At 60.9% G+C, this 14,506-nt stretch overlaps 1 protein-coding gene across 1 annotated transcript in view; it reads left to right on the top strand.

Annotated features, from left to right (window-relative positions):
* MEF2D (myocyte enhancer factor 2D) overlaps positions 1 to 13,486 on the top strand; it is an 83,438-nt gene extending 69,952 nt beyond the window's left edge. Inside the window, 8 exon segments of the mRNA XM_087943719.1 lie at positions 1,358 to 1,568; positions 2,444 to 2,500; positions 4,790 to 4,965; positions 5,731 to 5,751; positions 7,645 to 7,774; positions 10,856 to 11,003; positions 13,031 to 13,257; positions 13,260 to 13,486. Coding sequence (XP_087799845.1) covers positions 1,358 to 1,568; positions 2,444 to 2,500; positions 4,790 to 4,965; positions 5,731 to 5,751; positions 7,645 to 7,774; positions 10,856 to 11,003; positions 13,031 to 13,257; positions 13,260 to 13,387 — 1,098 coding nt within the window. The 3' untranslated portion in view covers positions 13,388 to 13,486.
* The last annotated feature ends 1,020 nt before the right edge of the window (positions 13,487 to 14,506 follow it).

The following is a 14,506-nucleotide window of genomic DNA, read 5'->3' on the forward strand; positions in this document are numbered from 1 at the left end:
AAGACTGCCCCGTCTGCCTAGGGGGGAGCCAAGGGCCTGGGGGGGTGGGCTTGGTCCCCTGAGGCGACCGAGGAAGGACCCTGCCAGGGAAACACAGGTCCAGAGGAGGCCGCCCCGCCCGCTGGGCCTGAGGCCAGGCTGGCTTTATGTACGTAGTATTTATTTATTAAACAAACGTATGTGACCGCCCAACTCTCGCATAGGTGACTGCATGAAAAATAATCCCTCCTCTAGGAACAACCGACTCCATTCCACGGCTTGCCAGCCTTCCTCTCGCCTTTCACTCCCTTCGGTTTGAGGGTCTCGGTGCAAAAACAGCAGCAGCAGCAGCAAATCATCTGTCAATCAGGCTCACTTTACTCCTGGCGGGCAGGAGACCCCAAGGTGCCCCCCGCACCGAAGGGAAGCCCCTTTGAGGGCCGCGTGGCCTCCATGAGACCTGCCCTTAACAGCCTTCCTTCCTTCGAATAGCCCTCCCCACCCCTTAGATGCCCCTCCCCCAAAGGCAGCCCCTCCCGGAGGCTCCCTGGCAGCTAGCGAAGAAAGAGCAGGAGGAGGAAGAGGAAGAAGGAAGGAGGAGGAAGGGGAGGAGGAGGAGAAGAAGAAGAGGAGGAGGAGGAGGGGAGGAGGAGGGGAGGAGGAGGAAGAAGAAGAAGAAGAAGAAGAAGAAGAAGAAGAAGAAGAAGAAGAAGAAGAAGAAGAAGGAAGAAGGAAGAAGGAAGAAGAAGAAGCTGCTTTCCTCTCTTGCCATGGAACTCTTGTGCAATGGGCTCCCCTCTCCGATTAAAATGCCCGACTCTTTCAGTCCTTTGGAGCTGGGCAGCTTGTAAACTCACCTAAGAATGAACTAACAATTTTAGGGGCGCCCCAAGACCCCCGCCTCCCCGACTGCCCTGCTTGCTCCTCTCACCTGCGTGCCTCTCTTTGCTAGGGCCCCAAATGCATCTCGGGCGCGGCTGCAGACCCCGGAGGCTCCTGGCCCCGCTGGGTGTGGAGTTGAGTGGCTGTTCCCTTGGTTCTTGCCCGGTTTGTGCCAGGCTGAGGTTGCTAACTCTGCGTTCGACTCTTTCGGGGGTTGTTTGTGCTCGGGGGGGTGAGCTTCGCCCCCCACGCCCAGCGTTTCCCCACCCGCTTTGGAGTTGCCAAGCAGGAGAACGGTGCTCTCGGAGGACCGAACCGGTCAGAGATCGTGTCCGAATCCCAGCGTTCCTCCTGGTCCAGGGCACCTCCCTGCTCCGTGGTTCCTTGTGTGGCTGCGTGGCTGGTCCCGCCGCTCGCTCGGGTGGTGCTGGTGGCAGGGGAGCCCCTCCCCTCGGCCGCCAGGGCTCAGCTGCGCCCCTGCCCCTTTTCTCCACAGTCCTCCGTTCCTGCTCCCAACTTCGCCATGCCGGTGACGGTGCCAGTGACCAACCAGAGCGCCCTGCCGTTCAGCAGCCCCGGGGGCTCCCTGGTGACCCCATCGCTGGTGACTTCCTCCTTGACCGACCCCCGGTTGCTGTCCCCGCAGCAGCCGGCCCTCCAGCGCAACACCGTCTCCCCGGCTCTCCCGCAGAGGCCGGCCAGCGCAGGTACGGCCTTCTCCCTCCTCCTCTTCCTCTTCCTCCCCCTCCTCCTGCTCCTCTTCCTCCTCCTCTTCCTCTTCCTTCTGCTCCTCTTCCTCCTCTCCCTCTTCCTCCCCCCTCCTCCCCCTCCTCTTCCTCCTCCCCCCTCCTGCTCCTCTTCCTCCTCCTCTTCCTCTTCCTTCTCTCTTCCTCCTCTCCCTCTTCCTCCCCCTCCTCCCCTCTCTTCCTCCTCCCCTCCTGCTCCTCTTCCTCCTCCTTCTACTCCTTCTCTTCCCCTCCCCTCCTCCCCCCTCCTCCCCCCTCCTCCTCCTCTTCCTCCTCCTCCCACTCTTCCTCTTCCCCCTCCTCCTCCTGCTCCTCCTCGGGGCCTCTTGGGCAAGGCCAAAGCAGCCGGCCAAAGGAAAGAGGGGCAGCAAAATGCGATGGGAGGAGCCCCCTGGCCTTAAGGCAAAGGTTTGCGGAGGGTCCCTGGGCGGAGGAAACGGGCAGAAGGGGCTGCAGCCACAAGTTCCTCTTGGGGAGATAACAGAAGCACCGAATGTCCTCGACTTATGACTGCAATGGAGCCTGCCCAGCACGGTCGTCGGCTGTGAAGCCCATCGAGCAGGTCATGCCATGACCAGTGCAATTTTACGATCTTTGTGGTGGTGGTCATTAAGCAAATTGCCACAGTCATTAAGTGAATACATTAAGCAAATGTGAACTCATGGTTCACTGGGGGGCGCTTTGGCCAAAAACTGGAAGTAAGTGCTGGGTTTTGGGGAGGACGTCATACATTTAGTCCGGTGGCCAGGAGGGCTTGGGGGCTGAAAGCATCTCTGGCGGGACGTCCTGTCCGGAGGCGGCTGGGGATGCAACTGACCCTCTTGGCTTCTTCCTAGGGGCGATGCTCGGAGGGGAGCTGGGCAACACGAACGGAGCCTGTCCCAGCCCCGTGGGTGAGTAGCCGCGGCAGCGCCGGGCCGAGGGAGCTCGGGAGCTGCCCCTCCAGAAGGGAAGAGGTCCCCCCCCCCCGTGGCCTTCATCCCCCACTTCTGCCCCCCCACTCCCCTCCCCCTCGCAGTTTTGGCTCCTTCGGCTGGACAGCTGAGCCAGAGGAGAGTCAGCGGATGCGGGAGGAGCAGCTGTCCTCACCCCCTTTTTGGGGGTGGCCGAGAAGGAAGGTGGGGGTTGAGACTGAGAAAGTGCAAGTCAGCGGGGGGGGGGGGGCAGGATTTCACAGGAGGGAGGGCCAGACGATGCCGGATTGGGTTCCCTCGGCCTCCGGCCTGAAGGTGGAGCATTTTCTTTTTTATTCTTCTTTTATGGTGCCCGCATGTGTATACCTCTATACAGTATAGGAAGGGGGAGGGGCTCCCCAAATACCCCCTTTGGAGGTGCATCCCCTGGTCTCTAAGGGCCCCTCCCCCCACCCCTTCTGGAGACACAGGCCATCCTAACCAAGGGGGCTGCTCTGTGCCCCCCCCGCCGAGGTCCTTCTTCCTCTTTTGCCAGCCTGCCAATCAAACCCGTTGAGGCCAAACCTCCTTCCCAGAACCTGCCCGGGAGGGGAGCTGGGTGCAGCCCAAAACTGGCGGGGACCAGGCCAGCCAGTTTCTCTGCCTGGGTTTCAAGGAGAGGTTTTGCTTCCTTGCCTTCCTTTGTCCCCGTCCGTTTCAAAACCAGCCCTTGCCTGGAATGGGACGCCCATCCCGGGTGGCTTCGGGCATGAGGCCAGGCCCCTGTCTGCGGGCAGAGAGGCAGCTCTCGGTCAGCTCTGCTTGGCCCAAGCGGCCCACTGTGTGCCCTCAGCCAGCCTCTCTGGGGCGCTGGGGACTTGCCCCTTGCCCGCCTGTGCCCGGTGGCGGGGGAAGGGGAGCCATTGAGCCTAGGGGTGCCCTGGCCAGTTAGAGCCCACGGGCAGGAGCCTCCTCCCTTCGCTCTTCCCCCACCCTGTTGCCCTGGACCCCCCCCCAAACGCCTCTCTTCGCTGGGTTGGCTGCTCGGCAGCTGAGCCCCCTGGAGCCTGGAAGGCAGCCCACCCGCTGCGGGCTTTACCGTTTTCCAAGAGGCTCCACACACTGAAAAGTTTGGTTTTAGCCGGGGCCCGAGCAGTTGGAGCTGCCCCGGGGAGGCAGCCGAGAGCGGCGGCACCTTCCTGGCCCTTCCGGGGCTCTCCCCAGGATGGGGGGCGGTCTCAGAGGGGGAGCTGGCTGCAGGGTCCCGGGAAGGGGGCTCTGCTGGTTTCGGGAAGGCCGTCTGCTGGGCAGAGGCTGCTGCCTTAGCCCCCCTCCGGCTCCTCTCCCTCCTTCTCCAGAGCAGCCCCCACGTCAGCTGTTGCGAGCGGCTGTTCCAGCTTGCAACTTGGCAGGGACCCTGAATGTCAGCCTTGACGTCACAAAAACATTCCCCTCGTTCCAGGAAAGCGGGAGCAGGGAGGGCCACTCGGGACCCCTTTCTCTGGGCTCCCCCCTCTCTGGCCGCAGGGGCCCTGGCTCCATCCCCCTCCCCCTTTCCTCTGCCTCCCCTCCCCAACGTTGGCTCTTTGTCGTACTCTAAAGCGGCGTTTCTCCCCTCTGGCCATTCTAAGATGGGTGGACCGAAACTCCCAGGACTTGCCAGCCGGCGTGGAGTTGAAGTCTGGCCCATTTCAAAGTGGCCCAGGTTGAGAAGCCAACAGGGACTCTGGGCTGACCCAAACCGCCCCCGCTGAGCCCGCCATTCCCCGAATTCCTCGGCCCCTTGAAAGCTGCCTGGGGGGGACCGTGCTGGGGGGCTTCTGGTCTGCGGCTCAGAGGAACCTGCACAGCAGCCGGGCAGCGGCTGGGGGAGGCAGAGCCAGCATGGTTACCGAGCCCGGTGAAGGGCTTCGCTGGGGGCTGGAAGAGTGCAGAACAAGCCCCACAGGGGCCTTTGGGAAGATGGCAACCGCCAGGCCTCTGATGGCCCCGTGAGGTTTGGGGGCTAGTGCCCGCCTCTGGCACGTTGGCACCCACCCAAAGGAGGGAACCCCAGCCTCGTGGTGAGGAAGGGGCTGGCAGGCTCTGCTTGGTAAGCCCGCTTGGTTCTGGGGTGGGCCCAAGCGGCTCAGGGGGCTTCCCAGCTTAGGGCTGGTGGTCCTTGCCCATCCAAATGGCTTCAGCGGGAAACGCCGGGCTTATTTGCACCGGCCGCAGTGGAGGCGGGAGACAGCCCCGCGTCCCGCAACATTGCAAGGAATCCTGGAATGGCTCTGTGCTCCCCTGCAGGCAACGGCTACGGCAGCGCCAGGGCCTCCCCGAACCTCCTCCCCGTCTCCAACGGAAGCAGCCTAGGCAAGGCGAAGTCGCCCCCGCCGCCTCCCCAGCACATGGTCAGCAACCTCCGCAAGCCGGACCTCCGGGTCATCACCTCCCAGGGCGGGAAAGGCCTCATGCAGCACCTGGTGAGTCCAGCTTGGAAAGTCCGGCCTTTGAGGGGTCCGGACCCTGGGAGTCCTTCCCTTCCCTTTTCCAGTCCGTCTTTGGGAGGCCCAACCCCTCGTCTCCTAGCCGAGAGCCTCGTCGTTGTCGGAGGATGCGACGGTTGGCGAGGCCCTTGGAGCCTTTGGAGACGGCAAACGGGGCGGGGCTGGTTAACATTCATGCCCCACTCCAGTCTGACACACACACACCCACACACACACACCCTTCTTACAGGCCGCCTGGGTCCGCCCTCCCTCCTTCCCTCTGCGTTTTGTGGGAACAGCCTCTCGGCAAGCCAAATTCTGTTTTCTGCTTATTCGTTTTAAAGTTGCAGAAAGGAAGCCTTTTGCTCTGCTCCGCTTTGGTTTTAATCTGTTTGTCTGCCTAATTAATGGCATCGATCTGCAAGATTGCATCAGTCTGCAGTGCTGGCTAAGGAATTCTGAGGGTTCAAGTCCACTTGCCAGGGTCGGACCCCTCTTGTCCTTGCACGCTTTGCTGAAGGGGCCAATCCCCACGGGGCCCGTTTTGGTGCAGCCCGGGCAGTTCCAATGTTAAGGCCACTAATTGGTGCTTTGGTGTTTTCCACCTGGAAGTTCCCCAGACATGAGACGAATTAGCCCAGCAGTGACTCTTTTTGAGGTCCACGAATGACACAGAATTCTCAGTGAATGTGGGAAGCAATATCGGAATTAGGAATTAAATGTAATAAGTTTCCTTTGCTTTCATTTTTATTCTGCACCCAGACGGACGATCAGTTGGATCTGGTGAGTTATGCATGGGTGTGCCTCTGCGTGTGTGTGTGTGTGTGTGTGCATACACAAGGGTCTTTCGTCAACCACTGTTCTAAAATGGTGAGTGGGATGTTGGGGGTCCCCTAGCGGAAACAGGGGCTCCCACACCGGCTTCTGGCCCCATCGGAGGGGTCTGGGTGTCCTTCCTCCTGGGGGGTGCATGCTTCCGAACTGCATACATTGCCTGTCTCCTCCCCACCGCCTCCCCCCAGGACTGGCACCTCTCGGCCTGAGACAGACAGGGTCCTCTTTGGCCCAGATTCCCTCTTGCCCTTCCTTAGCGAGGAGGGGGAAGGGGTGTCCCCTGAATCCTCCCCCTGCACCCCCTTGTGGCATGGCTCCATCAGGGTCCTTGGGGCGCTGCCTCTCTTCACTGCTGAGTATTCCCACACCCACAGCCCACTGGATCCGGCCTGGGGTTGATGCCCCCTCTGAGCCTCCGTGACATCCCTTCCTGGCCCCCAGTGCTGAAGGAGCCCAGGTGTGCCAGCCTCCCTAGAAGAGGGCTCCGTGCACGGCCGGGCTGCCAGGTGAAGGCCCCCCAGGCCATGGGGCACTGCCGGGGGGCTTTTCCCTTCACAGCCCTGGGGCGCTTCTGGCCTCGGGGCCTCCGATGGCTCTTGAGACGGAAGGAGGCGGCATTGGGCAAGGCGTCCCCTGTGCTCTTGGCCCCGGAATGGGGTTGGCTCCGCTCCTGGTGGGAGACGTTGGGGTCTTCTCCACCCTTAACCGTGGGGCTCCCCCGTACACACCGGGTGGTTTCCTAGAGACCATCACTTGGGAGCATCGGGAGGAGAAACGGGGGTGACATTTGGTGGCTGCATTGGTGATACGGATCGTGTGTCCATTGGGATAAATGAGAGCCTTGTAGGGAAGCAGGACTTTCTCCAGTGTAGACCTTGAAGCAAGAACGCCTCCGGGGCTGCCTTGGACCCCTGCCTGCCGCCACCTCTCAGCCGGGGTGGGTGGGCTTGGCACGGAGGGCCAGGAGGCAGAAGGCGCTCGGAGGGTCAAGAGGGGTTCCAGAGGGGGCAGCCTGGGGTGGGACAGGAGGGAGGGAGGGAGGGTGGGGGAAATTCACCCCTTCACCTCCTTGGCTGCCTTGGCCAACAGGCCTCTCTTAGCTAAACTGGGCATTTGGTTCGGCCTGTCCGGATCCTGCCCTTCTCTTGGCACAAGGTGAGATAGGCCGGAAGGGGGCTGATGGTTTGGGCATTGGGGGCGAAAGGGGCACCGAGGGGGGGGCTTTGGGTTTCGCGGCTGGGGAGAACCAGGCCGCCTTCGCGTTGCCCCGGAGCTCATGGGGGGTTGGGCGCCCCTTCTTTTCCGTCTCCAGAAAAGACAAGGGAGCTTTGAGGTTGGCAGGGTTGGGGCCTCGGTCAAGCTGGGAAAGGCGCGTTTTGCCTCACCAACCTGAGCCCCGTGTGGCCCTGGTGAGCCACGGAGCCTCCGTGGCAGGAAAGGGTGGAGCGGTTCAAGGTGACCCCCGGGGGGCTGTGGGGGTCTTTGCACTAGAGAGGACACAATCCACAGGGTTCCCAGCTGCAGCCGAGGGGCGGCTGCTCTCATGGGGCCGGCCGAACAAGGCCGTCCCTGGGTGGCACCGGGTCCTGCTGGAGGGGGGGAGCATTGCGGGGTGGGGGGGGGAGAGACCTCTGACCTCAGGAGGCACATTGGGAGGAAACGCATCTAGCGGCCGTGGGGGCCCCTGGCTCTCCCGGCTGTCCGTGGCGTGAGGCTCCGATGCAGAGGACGGCCGCTTCCCCAGGGGGCCAAACGCCGGAGAGCCCCCTCCCCCCCCCCCGCCTCCTCCTCCTCTTTCAGATTCCCTGCCTCATTCCTTCTCTCTTTCTCTCTCTCCCTCAGCAGAACACACAAAGACTCCTGGTGTCTCAAGCCACGCATTCTTTGACCACGCCGGTCGTTTCAGTGGCCACGCCAAGCCTGCTGACCCAGGGGCTGCCCTTCTCAGCGATGCCCACGGCATACAACACAGGTGAGGCCCCTGCCGGAGTTGAGGGAGGAGGAGGAAGAGGAGGGGGAGGCCCAAGTTCTCTAGGAACAGAGACCCCCCTCCAAGCAGGGGTTGGCCAGCCGCCCCCTTTCTGACAAGCAGGCCTGACTGCTCTGGGAGCGGGAAATGGTAGTTGGAGGACCATAGCAGCCATAAGGTGGCGAAGGGACCCCCGGGGACCCCTCCTCAGCCATCCGGGCCACGGTTGCCCCAAAGGGGCTTCGTTTTTCCCCTGAAGGTGTTTCGCTTCTCCTCAGTTCTGAAGAAGCTTCTTGGACGAGGAGCGAAAGGTCTCCAAGGAAAAAGCCAAGGGCGTCCAGTTACGAAGGGACCTCAGGGGAAGGAGGGGGGCGTTTTTTCAGGAGGGGAAACGGGGGGGCTTAATAAGCAAGGCCACTTTTAACAACCTGCAGTTTTGCCCCCCCCCCTCCTCCATCCTGGGAGGGGGCTTTGAGGGGCTGGGCCTTTCGGGGGAGGCTACAGGCAAGCCCAGCGCAGCAGGGAAGGAGGGTCTGCCTGAGGGTTGGGGGGCGAAGGGAAAGCTCTGCAGCTGGCCAGGGACCCGTGGCTTCACTTGTGTCAGTCAGGGGTCAGTCTGCACTTACGACCCTCTGAGGGTGACCATCCTCCTGCTCCCTCTGGCCCTGCTGGGCCCCTTGGCAGGGCTTCACACAGCAGCGCCATTCCTCCTCCTTCCAGGTGCCCCCCTCCCCCAGGGGCTGGGAAGGAGCCTTGCCAAGTAGGCCAGCGGCTCCTGTTTGGGAGGGGGAGGGTCTCCTCCTCCTCCTCTGCCTCTTAAGGGACGGCGGTGTCTGGAAGGGAGAAGCCCCCAAGCTACAACTCTGCCCTCCGGCTGCCTTTGGCTGCACTGCTGGGAAGGGAACCTAGCAGGGGATTCTTGGCTCAGCCTTGACTTTGGGGGGATTAGACACGGGGGTGTGTGTGTGTGTGTGTTTCAGAAACTACAGACTCCCCCAAAGAGAAGGGGAGGGCAGGACATCCCAGCCAAGAGGCCCCCAAGTATTCTGAGGGCCTCGGATTAGCAGATTCCACCCCGAGAAGCCGCCACCAACCTGCCTGGAGGGGTTTCTTCTTCAAGCAATGTGGCTCCTCAGGTCCTTCACCCCTTGGCTGGGACCCTTCCTCTCTCCTGGGGGGAGCCCCATCAAGACAGGAGGCTGCTGCCGCCCCCACCCGGGAGTTTCAAGGTGGTGGAGAGAAACTTCAGGCGTCGACATTCATGTCAAGCGGTGACAGGTCCGCAGCTCAGTCTTCCCACCCCAGAGCCTGCCGGGTGTGGAATAGATAGTGAAAAAAGAATGAGTTATGCAGAAAAACAGGCCCAAACTTCCTCCTTTCCCTTTCCTCAATTGGTGGTGGCTGGGGGGAAATATATTCTCCATTTCGTGCCGAAAAGAGGAGCGGCGGCGGCTCAGTCCCTCTTTCGCGTTTCCTTTCGCCCTGAGGAGGCAGGGAAGCAAACCAGCCAGTTTCCTCTCCCTGGGATCCTCTGTGTCGATTTGGCTCCTCTTTGCTGCTCGGGGCAGGAGCTCCAGCTGCCTCTGCGATACATAGTAGCACCTAAGGGACCTTGGAGGTCACCTAGTCCAACCCCATGTGCCCAGTGCCCTCCTGGGCAAAAGGCTGCCAGTCCTTTCTTGGAAAACCTCCAGGGATGGAGCCCGCACAGCTTCGGGAGGGAAGCCAATCCACCCTCTTTCACGTCGTCTCCCTTCTCAGTGAAGCTCCCGGCCTTTTCTGTTTCCTGATTTCAAGAAATATTATTGGCCCAAATGTGGTTTGTCCCTAAGAAGCGGCCGGCTTGTCCTGCCAACCTCCAGAGATGCTCTAAAGACAGCGCTAGGCTTATAGCTACGGGATAGGAAGTCTAAGAAATTGTATTGATTGATTATCATTCATTCATCCAGTTAATCACCCCATTCAAATTCTATAGCCTCTCATCTCATCTCCAAGGGTCAAATAATCTGTGCGGCTTACAAGTCTAAAAACAGTTTTAAAAAAATTCAAAAAAAAAAAAAATAAGATCCAGGGCTGGGCGTGATGGCGGCTCAGTGGTTAAAGACAAGCAGGTGGGGAGGGAGCAGCGTTGCATGCTGGCCACAGGCCCACAGACCAGGCTGGCTCCCTCGGCCGAGAAAGGGGGCACCCCTGGCTCCCCTGGGCTGAGCCGTTGGCGGCTGGGAATCGGAACAACGCCTTTGGTGGGGGAGCTGCCAGACGGGAAGGAACTGGCGGCTGACCTCGATCAGGTGGAGCAGCCCAGCCCAGGCCCAGGCGCTCTGCTTGTGGGGGGGGGAGGGCAGGGATGGTGGCGAGGGCAGCCAAGAGGGGTCCGAGGGCGCCATCTAGCGGCCCGTCATTTGGGAAATGATCTAGAGACGGGTTTGGCAACCTTGGAACAACTCTAAGCTTTGGCTTTCAACTCCCAGAATTGCCCAGCCAGCCCAAGATGGCCACACAGTGAGGACTATCCCCTTGGGGGCCTCCTGCCGATGAAGTGGCTCCATCCACGGCTGGAGCCGGACTCTTCCCTCTTATCCCTTCTTTCACTTCATTGGTCCAATTCGTTGTGCTACCAGATTCCCAGGGATCCTGGGCAGCTTAAAACGAGGGACGTTCAGGAATTCCCGTTTTAAAAAATTAAACGGATCGATTGGATAGGAGCGAAGCACAGGTGCCCCCTCCTCTCCCCCCCAAAGGGCCCTGGATAAAACCCCCTGAAGCCAGGCAGGGCCTGTGGCAGAGAAACGGACCTCCAGGGTCCCCACAGATGGCACCGTTTCATTGGAGGGAGCATATGCCAACCTGGCCAGGCTGAACCAGCGGGCAGATACGACGGGAGGCAGGGGTCCTGTAAGTAGGCAGGCCCTGCTGTGCCAGGAAGGCAAGGGGTGCCATCCGTCCTGGGCCAGTTGGACTCCCTGGGTAGCCTTCAAGGGCGGCTCCTTATAGCAGCATCTTGCAGCGGCCGAGCGGTGCAGCCTGGGCGTGAGGCAGCCTGGGCGTGGGAGCGCTTGGCCTGACCTCTCTGCTTCCTTTCAGACTACCAGCTGAGCAGTGCGGAGCTGTCCTCCCTCCCGGCGTTCAGCTCGCCCACCAACCTGTCTCTGGGCAGCCTCTCCGCCTGGCAGCCGCAGCCACAACAGCTGCAGCAGGTGCAGCAGATCCCGGTCTCCCTCAGCAACCTCATGTGAGTGGCTCCCCTGGGCCAGCCGGGCGGGGCTGCTCCCCCCCCCACTCCCGCCCGGGGGTTGGTCCTGACTGGGGCAGGGCAGGGGCTTATCTGAAGGTGACGCCTTGAATGGGATTTTGGAATATTGTAGACATGCCTTCCTTTGCTCTTTTGAGCTGCGGGGAAGGAAGGAAAGGAAAAGAAAGGAAAGGGGAAAGGAAAGGAGAGGAGAAAGGAAAGGAAAGGAAAGGAAAGGAAAGGAAAGGAAAGGAAAGGAGAGGAGAGGAGAGGAGAAAGGAAAGGAAAGGAAAGGAAAGGAAAGGAAAGGAAAGGAAAGGAGAAAGGAAAGGAAGGAGGAGGAAAGGAAAGGAGAAAGAAAGGAAAGGAAAGGAAAGGAAAAGGAAAGGAAAGGAAAGGAAAGGAAAGGAAAGGGGGGAAAGGAAAGGGGAAGGGGAAAGGAAGGAAGGAAAGGAAAGGAAAGGAAAGGAAAGGAAAGGAAAGGAAAGGAAAGGAAAGGAAAGGAAAGGAAAGGAATGAATTAGGTATGAGAAAAGTGGGAGGGAGGAAAAGACGAAAAAAGGGAAAAGAAGAATGTGGCTAGATATTCTCAGTGATTGCAAAGGCCCAGGACAATCCATGTTCTTGAGGCACCCCAGACAAACCAAACTTGATTGCAAAAAGGCTTATCCTTTTCTCTGAAATGGGCTTGAACCGTTGCCTCCTGACCCCCCAGGGCGGAGGTCCTCGTCTCTAGGGAAGGGGAGGGCAGGGGGCAGCCACGGCAGGGCTGTGCTAGGATAGTCCGTAACAGGCCGAAGGACCAAGGCAGAGTCTGGGTTTTGAGCCAATTCAGGCCGAGATTCTCAGCTGCTGGCAACCGCCTTGCTCTGCCTGGCAAACCTCCCCCCCCCCCCTTCGTGCCCGGCACACCCACCTTTGTGCCATGCCACGGAAAGGTGGCCGGGGGCCTCTGTGAAGACTGGCGAAAGGGATCCCGGAAGCTCACGAGGAGGCAGCCGGCCCAGAGCCATCCAACCGGCTTGATCCTGGACCCCCTCTGCCCTGGACAATACTACCCTCATCGGTTTGGTTGGACTTTCCAGACAGACCCCCCACCCCACCCCAACCTGGCTTCTCCTGGTGGTCTCCCACCCCAGGACGATCCCCGTTTGACCCTGCTTAGCTTTCCCAAAGCCTCGGCCTGGGGCTGCCCCTCCAGCAGGGCCCGAAATGCGAGGGGACGGGAATTAAAATCACAATTAAAATGACGGGAGAACCTTCAGGTGAAGTTTCCAAGGGAAAAAAGCCTTGAAAGGGGTTGCTATAAGATCCTTGCTGGCCAGAACTGGCAGCCATTGCACAAACCGAATGGACCCTCTGCCTCATCGAAGACTCCGTTCTGCGACGTAGGATTTAAAAAGCGTTTTGTCCAAAAAGAGCAGCCGCCGCCTCCTTCTTCCCTCCCTCCCTCCCTCCCTCCCTGCTGGTTTCATGGGAAAGTCTCGGGGGGTTCGTCGTGGGCTGCCCCTGTTTGGGGGTCCCTGAGACCAAGGAGGACGGAGGGACGCGTGTTTTTGAAGGCTTCCCTTCCGGGTCGTTTCCCACAAGCGCTTCTAGTTTGGCAGGTGGATTAGTACAGGGTTGTCCAACCTTGGCCCTTGAAGCCTGGCGGACTTCAACTCCCAGAATTCCCCAGCCAGCTTTGCTGGCTGGGAATTCTGGGAGTTGAAGTCCGCCAGGCTTCAAGGCAAGGTTGAACAGCCCTGGATTAGTGGCTGAGTCCTCGGCTTGTGACAGGTCACCATTCAACATTAGAGCCCGGTTCTGAACCCCAATGGCCGCCCCCCCAGAAACTGCATCTTGGGCCCTCGGCCTGAATTTGTGGCGGCTGTCACACGACCAGAGTTCATGACCCTTTGGCCAGAGGCCTCGTTTCCAGCGGATGGGAAAGGAGCCCTGCCTTCCTTGCCCCCTCTCCACCCCGCCACCCGGCTGGGCCCGGTTTTTGCCCCTCACCCGCCTCCCTCTCTTCCTTTCTCTGCCAGACAAGGAAGCCACCTGCCGCACACGGCCACCTCCCTCTCGGCCGCCACCTTGACCGTGAACACCAGTCCCAGCATCAGCATCAAGTCGGAGCCCGTCTCGCCCAGCCGGGAGCGCAGCAGTGGCACCCCGCTCTCCTCCTCCTCCTCCTACCCCCACCAGGCCCGCCACGAGCCCAGCGGACGCTCGCCCGTGGACAGTCTCAGCAGCAACGCCAGCTCCTACGAGGGGCCCCCGAGCGGGAGGACCCCTCCCGGCCCGACTTCGGCTCCTCCCTCGGGCTCCTGAGACCCAGCGCCGAGGCCGAGGGGGAGAACGCCTCCAGCAAACGCATGCGCCTGGACGCCTGGGCCACGTAACTGTCCCCCCCACGTGGGCCCCCCTTTTCCTGCAGGGGGCTCTCGGCTCCCCACCACACACACAGTTGGGTCGGAGGGAGGGCAGCGGGAAAGGAGGGGGAGGAGGGGAGGGGAGGCATGGGAGGGGGAGGGGCTTATTATCAACTGCCTGAAAAATAGCTTTAGGATTTTGTAGGCATCTGTTCTAGAACCTTATGCAGTCCGAAAAGGGCCCCGGGGACCCTCGGCAGGAGCCCCGTCCTGGTCTAGGGATCCCGGCGATGGCTGGCTCTGCGAGGGCCGGGGGAGGCCTCCCTCCTAGTCCTGGTTGGAAGAGGAAGAGTGCCTTGGGGTGTCCGGGGGGCTAAGGGGGAGACGGGCCACAGCCCAAGCGGTCGCTCTGAGCCAGGAGAGGTCAGTGGAGGCTGGAGAAAAATGCAATAGCTTTTGAGGATTTGGGTGGGGGGAGATCTCCCTCGTCCGTTCTTTCCAAACTTTTGATAATCTGGGGCACAGGGTTTCCCCAAACCCCCTCGGATGAAAAGGGGGGGGCAGCCCAGGGAGGCCCTTCCCAGGTGGGAGGGGCAGGGCTGGGCCCAGGTTGAGGGCCGGCAGCTGCCAGGAGAGCCGGCAGGGGCAACTGGGCGGTGGCGCCATTGCAGGGTGGGGGAGCCCCCCACTTGCTGGAGGGATGGGGGGGGGGCCTTGGGGCACCTTTTCACACACTGCATGGCTCCCACTCGAGATGCTGCAGCTGTTGGAGCTTTCCCTCTGGTTTTCAGCCCCCCCCCGCACTCGTCCCCCCTCTTGGCCCAGTGACAGGCTCCCCTTGTTCCCCTTCTGAGCTATGGATCCAACTGGGCCCCCATAAACCCGGCATGGAAAGGAGGAGCAGCCCCGTGGGAGAGGAAAGAGGGCGGAGGGAGCGGCTGGGACCAAGAACCTGCTGCCCCCCCAGAGGAAAGGGGGGGGCCTGCTCCGAGGGGAAGCAGGGAGGGAGATTTCGCGTCTGTATTTCTAGGGGGGAAAAATCACTTTAAAAAAAATATATGCTGCCTTACGCTGAGGGGGGGGGGGGGGGGGCGACCCTTTTCCTCAGATACGAAGGTTCTCCGCTCATCATGGTGGCTAAAAGTCCAG

The sequence above is a fragment of the Notechis scutatus genome, chromosome 14 (genome assembly GCF_049901735.1).
Source record: "Notechis scutatus isolate UNSWTSFEM ecotype Mainland chromosome 14, rNotScu1.2, whole genome shotgun sequence".
Taxonomy (NCBI): Eukaryota; Metazoa; Chordata; class Lepidosauria; order Squamata; family Elapidae; genus Notechis; species Notechis scutatus.